This window comes from Buteo buteo, chromosome Z (assembly GCF_964188355.1).
Source record: "Buteo buteo chromosome Z, bButBut1.hap1.1, whole genome shotgun sequence".
Classification (NCBI taxonomy): Eukaryota; Metazoa; Chordata; class Aves; order Accipitriformes; family Accipitridae; genus Buteo; species Buteo buteo.
In genome coordinates this window covers 14934503-14946938 of record NC_134204.1, presented here as the reverse complement: position 1 = coordinate 14946938, position 12436 = coordinate 14934503, and the positions used below count along the sequence as shown (strand labels likewise).

General features: G+C 45.4%; 1 protein-coding gene across 1 annotated transcript in view; it reads right to left on the bottom strand.

Annotated features, from left to right (window-relative positions):
* Positions 1-3873: 3873 nt before the first annotated feature.
* EGFLAM (EGF like, fibronectin type III and laminin G domains) overlaps positions 3874-12436 on the bottom strand; it is a 76956-nt gene continuing 68393 nt past the window's right edge. The window contains exons 19-23 of the mRNA XM_075020035.1: positions 10748-10826; positions 9749-9892; positions 7036-7119; positions 5852-5955; positions 3874-5332 (exon numbers count right to left, since the gene is read on the bottom strand). Of these exons, the coding sequence (XP_074876136.1) occupies positions 5178-5332; positions 5852-5955; positions 7036-7119; positions 9749-9892; positions 10748-10826 (566 nt within the window). The 3' untranslated portion in view covers positions 3874-5177. The remainder of the gene's footprint in view (positions 5333-5851; positions 5956-7035; positions 7120-9748; positions 9893-10747; positions 10827-12436) is intronic.

The following is a 12436-nucleotide window of genomic DNA, read 5'->3' as shown; positions in this document are numbered from 1 at the left end:
TACTTACACTTGACTCTCCCTGTACTGTCAACACCGGCTGCTCTTAACATGGCACTAGCTGTAGCATTAATGTCCAGCATTTCCCTGCATTTGCAACGGCAAAAAGTTACTCTCAACACATGAATAAAGGTTACAGAGTCCCTGTGTATGAGGCATTTGTTAGTTCTTTAAAAAAATCTCTGTTTTTGCAAGAACAATCTGTTCAAATGAAAACTGCCTAAACATGATGATAAATTGGTAACTCCATTTTTGAATTCTGCTCTGCTGACACCAACATTAAAAGCCATAGTGAGGAAAGAAATGGAAGCAAGAGAAATTGTAAAGAAAAATATTAAATATTGCCCCTCTGGTGTCTTTAAAAGACAGGAAAATTGGGGACATTTATAGAATCATAGAATGATTTGGGTTGGAAGGAACCTTAAAGATCATCTAGTTCCAACCCTCCTGCCAGGGGTACCACACAGTGTCCACAAAAAGTGACTACATACACTGCAGCTATTGCCACTAGAAACTATTTAAGGGTCTGCAAAACAAACAAACAAAAAGGCTGGAAAGCCACTGGTTCGTGAGCCTGAGTATGGGGTGTCCATACTCAGCAGCCCCATTTCTTCCACAATGTCCCCATATGTCATGGTAACGTACAGTGCTGGAAAATACAAGCTGTGGGGACGAGTGTTGAAAGAACCGGCACCGTTGTTTTCCTAGAAAGGAAGACTGAGGGAAGCTTAAAAAAGAAATAGCGGGAGGGGGAGGGGAAGGGAACAATGTCATCTTTGTCCTGTACACAATAAACAAGGAAAAACGCTCTGACAGTGAATGGATATTCGAGAGAAATAAGGGCAGTCGGTCGCAGCACTGCCAAGCAGTCTCTGTCACAGGGGGTTTGTGAAGAGGGCACTCGCAGATGAGTCGGGTCCTGTCCACACGGGCGGAAAGCCAGGACCTCGCAGAGCTGCGGCGACCGCAGGTGCCGGTGCCAGGCTGTTACTCATGTGGGAGATGCCCGAGCGCAGGGTTGGGAACACATCATTGCCAGGCAAGGGGACCAGGGGTGTCTGCGGTGACTCAGACTGATGCAAAAATGGAGTGGGAGGGAGGGATGCACTTGCTGGAGCAGGCGATGCCCCAGCTCGGACATCAGAGCAAGGTGTTGCTCTGGAGAAGGGAAACCCCCTCTCCACTCCCCCAAGAAATAAAATGGTGATAAAAAGACACATCTGGCTGATGGGATGTGGCTGCTGCTCTCCATGAGTAAGCCACAGCTGCATTTTACCTAGTCCTTTAAAGTGAGGAGATTTGTTCTTTGTGGGGTGATGCCACCATGGAGGCAGCTGCACGTGCAGAGCTGGAACAATGCATTTCCCACCTGGCTTATTTTGCTTTATCAATAGAATGAACATGTTTTTCTCAAAAGCAAAGCCTGGCTGACAAAATAGTAACTTTTAACAGACACCTACGGCAGGCCAATGCGCCAGCAGGGAATAGGCAGTTTCCCAACCCTGGCAGCCCCTCCTCCTCTTCACCTCTTTGCTCCCTGGGGCCAGGCAGGGAGGACTGGGATGGAAAAGAGCTCCTGGCCCCTCACCTTGGACCACCCAGGAAGCGCCAGTGCAGGGAGAATTTGCCTACCAAAGGGACCATTGCTAAGTCTGGTCTGGCTTTAGTTCCCCTTGATGTCTCTTTTTGCTTGCCTTTTTTTCTTATTTTTTCTTCGTTTTTTTTGTTTGTGGGGATTTTTTCCTTATTTTGCTTTGGGATGACCTGAGTAAACCCAACTGCTGATTCCCAAGTGCCTGGTCTCCAGGGAGATGGAGGAGTGGTGGAGAGCAGCGAGGTATTCTGTGCCCTGGGCAGAGCAGTGGGCAGGCAGGGAGCAGCTCTGCCCCACAGCCAGTGCCCAGCACAAAGCCTGACTTGGCCCATCCCAGGCTGGCACCAAGGAGGGTGTTTAGCCCTAGAAAGTAGAGGGCGATATCTTTTGGGATTAATGTGGAAAAATAGGAAGAAAGCTAAGAACTGCACATTTAGGAAGGGGATTAAATTGCAAAGAGAGGCACAAGCACCTAGGACTGCTGGCTTCATTGCTGGTTTGCACAGGTACCTGTGGCAAAAAGGATGTTGGTCTGTCAATGGGCAAGAGGTCAACCTGCAGTGCCACCAGGCTCGTGCAGAGCATCTGATATGGCCCGAGCAATAAATAACATGATTAATAAACAGCCTTGGAGACAGTGAGCTGCACATCCAGGCCAGTTCCTGGGAAAATGACTAAGCACTCTGCCATGCACTGCCTGCCTTTCCCCTCTCCTTCCTTGGCCCAGCATCAGGGGGGCTGGGGAAGAGGCCAAGCCTTCACATCTGGTTAGATGTTCCTGAGCTTCTGGCACCTATTTCCTGCTCAGCCCCTTGAGTGGAAACCCCTGCCTCTTACTTACCCCAAAGCTTCACCAGAGACACTGGAGATATGGATGTGGGATTCTTCCCTCTTTGGAAATTTCTCAGACTATCTTTAAAAAGCTGCAGAAAGGACCTTGGGGTTTTTTTTCACTAAAGGATTCAAACCCCACAGCATCTTTGCTATCCCCCCACCCGGCACCACACAGCTGTGGCACTCGTGCTCAGTCTATGCCGCAGTGGGGTGATGCCGCCAGCTCTGAATTCCCACCTGGTGATACACAGAGTTGGAAAGAGGCATTTGGGGAGCTGCCGTATGTTGCTCTTCTTTTTCCACAACAACAACATAGGTATTTCCTACCCACTCCCCCCGCTACCCTGCATTTCAAAGAGCAGCTTTTGCTCTGGAGAAGTATCGCCTTGTACCAAAACGCCTGTTATTCTGCAGTAAATGATCTTAAAATAGAGAACTCTCCCGCCAGATGTTTGTCTTGGAGCCACTCTCCAAACCCTGCGACAGAAATGAAAGGATGGGAAAGGCGAGGCACATGGGACAGAGCGGAGGCTGATGCCGTTTCTGGACCAGTGTTGTCCCCTGTCACCAGCAGCATGGCAGGTCCCCAGGATTAGGGGTACAGCTGGCCAGATCTCCCTTCCCCGCCCCAGGTCAGGACAGGTCACTACCATCTGGGAAACCCCTCGAGCTCATAAAACATGAGTCTTCCCTCTCCAGCAGCCAGCAGCTGAGAGGCAGCCCAGGTGCAGGCTGGGTCTGGCCACTGGCACAGGGCTGCTGCAGAGAGCAGCCAGCAGGACCTTCAGCCTCCAGAGGATTTAGTTTTTACCCCTTTTCAAACTCTGCACATTTCCCCTTTACATCCAATGGCATCATATTCCATTTATTTTCATTTTAAAGCCGCATCTTGATCTTATATACTTTATCCTGCTTTTCTCCAAAGATGCACAGGTTTCTTTCTCCCTGTGGGGCTCCCCAAGCCAAACAAAACTTCACTTCTCCTGGGAGGAGAGCCGTAACTGTCTCCAGGTCCTCTGCAAGTTGCCTGTGTCCTCTACAGACAGTTGTTCTGAAGTGTGATTTGAAAAAGGGGCAGAGCACAGGGGCACATTACATGCTGGCACCACCGTGGTTTTTTCTGTTTCTTTCTATTTCTAACAAGTGGCTGTATTTGTTTTTGATTACTGCTGCCACATCGACAAGGAGCACAAGATCTCTCACCTAAGTGATCAGAGTGTCCCTTTCACGGTGCACAAGAGGAGCTGGGGTCTCCTTGGCAGTTATTTGCGTGTGCCATTATCTAGTACCAGCTATTATTTTTTCCACTCAATCCTGCAGCTGCTCACATTCAGCTGTAGCTGGGACAAGTCTCAGGAATGTGTTTTAGCTCCCAGGGAGCCAGATGCACCCTGGGCACAGTAAAAATACAGCAGAAACCTGCACTGCTTTTACCACATCAGGTCCTTTTAAGCCATCAGCATTCAGATGAGTCTGCACTGCTGAGGAGGTTTGTGCTTCTCCTACTGCTGGCACATGGCAAACTGTGGGGCACCCCATTGCACAGTGGATCTCTCCCTTGATGGCTCACTGATGCACTTTGAACAAAGAGTTAAGGAAGAAAAATCTCCAAACTATGAAATTCTGGACCATTTCCTTAGTGTCTCGACAACACTCTGTTTGCCTACTTAAATTACGGTTTGGCAATCAAGGTTGCATAAGTGTTGGTCCAGTGCCTAGAAAACATTTTATTTTGAGAGGACTGTGACACACCAAGGTCTCTTGCATATCCCTTTTTTCATTTTTCAGGAAAAAAAAGTAAGTGATTTATAATACCACAGTAGCAAGCATTCATTCTTTTTTTTTTCCTAATCTTTTAATCTGTTTAAGACAGGAAAGGTTCATAATGTACAATTTTAAACTGTCAAAATTTACAAAACAAAAAGAGTGAGATTTAAAACTGGTCATAACTCACAAATATCTCCACCAAAACTGTATAATACAGACATTAAGCCTCCCATATAACAAATTTAAACCACAGGTCAGTTTGCTATTTTTAGGAAAGTGTGCAAAGAGCTAGTTGTATAGTACACCTAAATGTTAAAAGCTATACCATGTAAGCAGGCCTGCTTCTGCTATAAAAAATATACAAGTATAAAATTACTTCTACAAAATTGGTTCATTGATTTTGTTACTTGTAATAAAAAAGTAGACTTTTAGAACTTTCCTTCTCCACAAACAACAGTATTTTGAAACCAGTCACTGTAGCTGTTATTTACACAGGATGAAACATAATTTAGCTAGATCAGGGAGTTGTAAGGAGAACTGCTTCTTCCGGGACATACATTTGAATGCATAGATACACTGCCTGATGGTGTATTTGCTGAACAGCACAGTCATTGTACCACTGCAGGGTGGGATGAATACAGGTGTTTCAAGACTGCTTTCCCTGATATTACAAAAGATAACCTAAGCACCACAACACAGTCATTGAGCTACTCATAACACCACACATTTCTTTGCTGTTTGCACTGATGCACAACCTTTAGCGTTCACTAAGCACTTAACGGGTAAAGGGGACAGTTCCTACACAAAATACTTGGTTTGGTTTGGTCAGGAAAGGAGAGGGAAAAATGCTCTTTTTTTTTTTTTTCCAAGTTTCCCTTTGACTCTGTCACCTTCCCAGATGGTGGACATGGGCTGGCCATAGAGGGCTGTGGCAGCCAGCTCGTGCTCAGCCGCACACGCAAGCACATGACGGATTCCTCTCTTGTCACTTGGTCCCACACGTGTTGATGTTCTTCCCGTTGGTGGCATCCTCCACCAGTGAGATGTGGTAATCGGTTGAAAGGGTGAGGTGGGAGATGCAGCCCACCAGGCCCCGCATGTACTGCCTGTTCGTGTGCAGGGCTATTTCCTTCATGCCACCTGGGGGAAAGGCAGTGATGAGAAACTCTTCACCGACATGGGTGTCTGCTCCTGATTGGCAGACTGCATGCCCAACAAACACCATTAGCTTTCCTAGCCCACCTCTAAAGTGAATTTTAATTTACAGGTTTTTTTAAATGCGTCTTTTAGGCACTTGAAAATACAGAGGGGCTAAGCAGGAGATAATAAACTAGGATGCTAATCATTTATTGCAAAAATTGTAGCATCAGTAAGAGCTGAATAAGCTTGTGCCCAGATTCCCACTAAAGTGCAGGGTTTGCAGCTGCTTCTCACTGTTTCTCTGTGTACCTGCTGGGGCTACCACAGTGCACCCCACGGTGCTCGTCCCTTCTCATAGCAGTCCGCCCCATCCCACCCAGAGAGGCCTCACCACAAAAAACAGGCTGTGGAGGACCAGAGATGGATGGCCAGAGATGGACCAGAGATGCCCTGCCTTACAGCTGACCTCACAAACACAAAAATGCATCCAGATCCTGAAAGTGAATGGTGAGCACTCACCTATATAGAGATCTCCATTGATGTTTAACTGCCTCATCTTCCCAGGGGATTTACCGGTCCTGGCACCGTAATCGTCCACAGTTACTTTGCCAGACTGTCCATCCCTGAAACGAAAAACAAACCGCTCTCATGTATCCAGCCTACAACCAGGCAGGAGGAGGAGCAGCAGCATCTCCCCCTTGCCAGGAGACCAGGGTGACTCAGTGCTTGGCGGGGGTCATGGCGAAGGCTTGGGACTGATGTTGGGAAGCCCCACAGACAGCAGTGTGCTATGGCAATCCAGACCTTTCAGGGTGGGGGTTTTTTTCAGGGACTAAGATGTCAGAGACCTGCAAAGGGTGTGGGGGACATTTGCGGAGGAGAAAAAACTGGGTAAGAAGTAAATTGCATAGCTGGGGGAGAGGGGAGGATGAGGAGGTTCTGATGTGTTGTTAAAAATCAGATGTAATATAAAAAGTAAACAGCAGAAGCTTCAACAAAAGCAAAGAAATAGGCAAGCTAAGGTAAAACATACTTATAAGCAGTTTTGTTTCTTACTAAAGCTTTTAGGCCATTTCCATTTTATATATGGTCAATAACCGCATTGACAGAAGAGCCACTTGATGAGCTCGTATTCTCACTGAATTTGGTAACAAGTTGTGCTAATGTCAGCCTGCGATTTCTAGGGAACCAACTTCTCATGAAGAGAGGTATGTGTGCTTTCCCTGCTGGGCACGCTTGCCTCCCATGAGGTAATGAGTTATAAATATGAGTTATATATACACTGCAAGATGTCTGCACCTTCTCCAAATAGAAAAAGTAGGCATACACTGTCCATGCTCCATTGCTTGTGCCAGACCACAAAATGCTCACTAGGGAATTTCAAAATGCAGACATTAAAGAAAAATACTCTCAACCCAAATGGTATGGGTTTAATAGAATGCCTGTCACAGCCCCAGAATAGCCCTGCGTGACTTTGGCAGCCTGCCTTGAGCTGTGCTGAGTTGACGCTGTCACCTCTAATACAATAATCTTTGTGTACATTGTCCTGAAACAGCCAAGTTGCTAACAGTTTGACTCCTAAGCGATGTGAGAGTGTGGAGCTGCAGTGATTCACACCCAGCCAGCATCCAGACATGCCAGCCCAGCACCTTTAATGGCAGGGCAGCTTCAAAATGCCTCCCAGATGAAGCGCGGCCACTTACCGAACAGCCTTGACTCTGTGCCACCGGCCGTCGCTGAAAGAGCCATTCACCGTGATGGAAGCAATGCCGCTGCCCAAATTGTAGCTACAATTAAAAAAAATTAAAATGTTACTGCCTCCCTTGCAATGACTGGCTGCCTGCCAAATTGCTCAGATGTCCTTACTCTGTGCCCCACCTGCTCATCCTCCAGAACACCCCTTATGGCTCCGATTCTGGAGGACCAGTAGAGTCCTTTGGAAACCCAGCAGCAATGCACTTATTTTGCAAAGTCAGGCTCATGGAGCAACAGGCAAAACTCCCTCCTGCCCAGGTCAGAGTGGGTGCCATCACTGCCATCCCATGGGAGCAAGAAGGGGGCCTCTGCATGGCAGTTCCTCCCCAAAACAGGAGGTTAAGAAAGTCAGTGATCTACAAACTTTTGGCCTAATGCAAGAGAGCTGTGGGAGGTTTCAAACACGGTTAATAAATAAAGTATTACACGAGCAAATAAGCATGCGACCTATAACCAATCTACAAATCATCTGAATTATAAGGACGGTTCAGACCTGTGATAATATATAATAGATAGATATATATAAGATAATATATAATAAATAAATGCAGAGATAATCATGAAGTTCCCTGCTTCAGTTGCAGCTCTGATTATCTCTTTGCATTTGCTTCTACTAAAATTACTCAGCAGACATAATGTCCCCATCATGTTTACACTTCAGGCATCTTAATTTCTGGGTCCCAGAAATTTCAGCCAACTTTCACAAAGGGGAAGTAGATGCTACAACACAGTGAGCTTTTGGGTACTCAGCTGACTAAATAAGCAGGATGAATTAGCCTGAGCCAGCCGCTGCTGGCCTTCAGCCTGTACCAAGCTAGAGAGATCAAAGCCAACATCATCTTCTCTTCAAAAAAGGCTGAACCTGGAAATAAGTTCATGGCAAGGGTTAGGTACTTGAGAACAGCACATTAACTCATGAGCCACCCAGAGCAAACTGGTTGTCCTAAATTTGACTCCTCCCCAGAAGTTTAAGTGAGTCTCAAACAAGCATCTCCTTTTACCCAGGATGCAGATACCAGTCTAGGTCAAGAGCTATAGAAGGATTTGGGTGTTCAGGTTTGTATCTCTCTTAGACCTTTGGTTACAAAAATGAGATTCATAATCCTAATGAATGGAGATCCCCTGCAGGAAACCTACTCTGCTAGGCCATAGAAAATGGGAAAGAAAAGGTATGTTTTGAATTTCAAACTGGACCAGAACAAAGTTATCTAATTTTGGGCTGCAGGAAAATACTTCTGACCAATTCACAGCCCTGATATTCTCGTGACCTCCCCTCTCAAATGGTGGAAAGGTAGCATGAGGATCACTCTTTCTGAAAGAAGATGATATTTTTTTTTCTGAATTTGTCCTTTCACCATCATCTTTGGTGCTCACTTTCAGTATGCAGTGATTGTTTATGAGAGTTTTCATTTGGGATCTTAATTTTTCACCTTCCCAAATGCATGTGGAAGGTACAGATATTTCAATAAAATTCAGCTTGTTTGGTCTAAAACCTTTGTGTATCTTCATCTCTAGGGGATAGCAACGACCCTAACAAAAACGCACTGTACCTAGAAAACAGATAGAATAGAGTGGCCTATTAGTGCCACGCATCTTGGAGAGACATGTTGTCCCAAAGACATTTAAAAAATGCACCATTTCTGCAGAGTCAGTTCCTTGTTTATAAAACGATAAGGAAACTAAGAGTTATTGCAAAGTTAACCACAGAAAATCACATGAAAAAAAGCTTACAAAAAATTAATTTCAATAGAAATGTGCACCTTGTCTATGCTACCATGAGTCCATGGTAGCAAACAAACAACCAGGTAAATCAAGTAAAAGATAACTTCAAATTAGCTAAAATGATTAACAAAATCCTTGTCATTTAAATAACAGTGTGTCACAAGAATCCGTAATACTGAAGGCACTTGTAGTTTGCTGTTTCAATATTTGTCTTACACAACCTAAAAGGCGATCATGAGGAAAGATAGGGTTTTCAAAAGGCAGGAGTCCCAAAAAAGCGTCATGCAAAAAGTTGCATGGAATCTGCCTAAGTGTCTGCAAGGGAGAAAGTGATTCTGGAGAGAGAACACGAGTTCAGCCCAACATTTCCCAACACTCCCCAATTTCAGCTTTTTGAAAGTAATATTATTTGTTCCTTAAGTAAGTGGTTCTGTGGATGGTGGCAGTAACAAAGCCTGTTGCCAGCTGGGTTTGTATCACAGGGTTGGATATTTGGCTGTTTGAGAAGGTGGGAGCCCTGCTCCCGTGTGCACTCTCCGGTGAAGAGGGAGCCTGCAGTGAGCACGGGTGTCAGCAGAGTTTTTCCTAGACCCCTGCTCTCTCTGCAAATCCTACACCTGCTCTGCTTAACTGTGCTTCAAGAGGCATGGGGTGATTTACTGACAGTACTTGTACCCTCAGAAGGTGACTTTTAGAAAATCACATTAAAAAACAGATGTTTTAAAAATTGGAAGGGAGCAGGAATGATGCAATGCTTGCAGCACTTTACCTCTTCAACTCATATCCTTTCCCAGACAACAGGACCTGTCACTGAACAAAACCTTGAGGATGTAATTGCCTCACACTATACCAAAGGACAAGTGCACTGCATGTGTTGTGGCAGGTCCTTCGAGCGCTGAGTGTACTGCATGCAACACAAATAAGAGAGAGAGTGTTTACCTGAATATTAATGCTCCTTCTTGAAGGCCTAGGGAAATGAAATCACTGTTAGGTCGCATGGGACTGTCTCCCCTCCACATCAAAAGACCTTCCTTCATTGTGGTTTTAAACCTCATGAATACGTTCGTTCTTGATCCTGATACCCTGTTTAATGTAGAGGAAAATAATAGTAAAATACTGAACTGGGATAGCCTTCTTTCAAAAAGCCATAAAAGATGAAGCAGTATTTCTTCTCCGCTGGTCTTGCAGGTTACTGTCTTGCAACTCGCCTACATGCTGATGTGTGAGGGATTCTGGTTCACATCCCCATTTCCAGCATGGGGGAATTGAACTTGTCCCTCCAGAATCCCAAACACAATAGGTATTCAGTTATTCTACACAAATAAGAGAAAATCCTTTTTCTCCCCAAGCATAGTGTGAAATCCAGTCCAACAAGCAAATTTTGAGAATGTCCTGTAAATTTGGTGCCCTCAGAAGCCAGTGGAAGAAGCATAAGAAGGGCAAATCAGAAACTCCTAGTAGGTGAGAGGTACCAAGCTGCAGGTGGGAAGCCTCCTCTAGGCAGTGGCTGAGGCAGATGGAGGAATTTGTTGAAACAACCCACAATTTGCTGGAATTTGGGCATCTTCTAGGGTACAGAGCAGCCAAAAAGAAGTTTGAGGACCTAAATTTTAGGCTAAAGCAGGAGTTAAAATCCTTAGTCTCTTTACAGATACAGGCTCTGTATGTCTGTTCTTAGCTGTCAGAAAGTGCGTACCAGTTCTTCTCCATGCCAGGCATACGTTGTGCCTGCCATTTCTATGTGGGTTGTGAGATGTTCAGATATTATAACAAATCGAGCCATAGGCATATACATAGAAAATACGTTTTTTTCCTGAAATTTAGAAATATGGCAAATGCAGCTTAAAACACTTAAATATACAGCATCCTCCCACATGAGGCTCCTAGCATTATAATGGTTAACAAACAGAATATTTATGTTTACAGGAGATACATTACCTTTTCAGGATATCTGGATTATCATACGTGAGGTAACTGCGACCAATAAATTGTGGGATTTCAATTGCTTCTGTAATGGCTGAAAAGTAAATAAAAAAAAAATGAAGATAAGTGTCAGTTAGCTGACATGGAAATGGAAGGAAAAAAAGAGACAAGACTGTTTTATTGATTTCCTCCTGCATTGGCTGGTACCTGCTGGTGGCACAGAACTGAGCTGAACTCACATTGGTTTGCAAGAAGGCACTGCCAGTTCATACCTAAATGTGGGGACAGTATTTGAGGTTTAATCTGCTGACAGTCCCTCTACTTACAGCCTTCATGTCATGGGCCTAATGTATTCCTCTACCATAAGTGTTAGCGCAGGAAAATATGAAGTATTGGGAAAATATTGCAAATTTTATTTTTATCCCTGTTCCCACATTCCTCGATTCTCTGCGTGGTTCAAGCCACCCTCCTGAGAAAGCTTATGCATTAACCACCCTTTGTTCTTGTCCAAGAAACTCCTCTCCACCTCCTAACTGAGCACCATCTGCAGAACATGTGCTGGGACCTCTCACCCCTGCAAAGCAAGGACAGGAGGCAGCACAGGCAATCGGCGAGCTCCCCATTTTCTCCTTTTGTGTATGTGGCTTTGCACAGAGCAGCTGCTGCCCACTCAGGGATCACCTCTGGGGTGCAGTGTGGGGTAAGGCTATATCCAGGGAGGACATACAGGGTGCCCCTAATCAGTTTAGGTCTGTTGAAAGCAACTGAGATTACACTAAAGGCTCTATGACAGAGGCTGCAAAGCCTCTTGGTGCGTGCATTCAACTGGCTGCAGTGCTGCCTTGGAGGGGGTTTTGCTCGGAGCTCACCAGTGTCCCACACGCAGCATCTCCCATTTCTCTAGGGACAGCCTCTGGTTCATCTGCGGTGTATAGCTGCTGGGACAGCAGCACACATTGCAACCAGACCTGGAGCTGGTGTACTGCTGCCCATGGAGAAGAATTCAGCAAAATAACTCAGAAGTGTGATACAAATCACTGAATATCCCTGATACATGGCCTTTGGTAGGCTACAAGCACTGGCCTGAACAGATTTTCTTTTGAGTTAACATCCTACAGTTTGCTGCTGATCTCTCATAACTGACTGCTGCATTAATATAAGCCAGTTTTATAAATTCCTTAAAATAGCTGCCTTCATCCTATTCTCTTCCTGAGAACTAATCCCTTCAACCCACAGCTAATCCCATCTATATAAATTTCAAGCTTTTCAGGGCATGGATGCTTGCTTTCTTCATGCAATGCAGAGGCTGGCTGGGCTTTAAGAGTTCACTATAATACAGATATACAACAATTGGTGTAGTCTGGCAGCCAACAACAGCAATATGAAATTTAGCTCTAAGTGCCAAGACTGAGAATTTTAGATAGTGACGAACGCGTGTTTTCATCCGTAGTGAAATCAGGAAAGCTGCCTAATGTGTCTAAAGAAACCACCACAGGCGGTCCACAGCCTGCAGCCTGCCAGCATCGTTGGAAGATTGCAAAAGACATGTTACACTCAGCCAGACATTCCTCGCCAGGTCTGACACTTTCTGCACTGGACAATCTCTGACCATGGCAGATGGCAGCAGTGCAAGAAAGGAGCCCTTTTTCCCCCGTCATGTCCCGCACCAGCACTAGAGCCCCACTGCTCTTGCCTTCGGCAGGG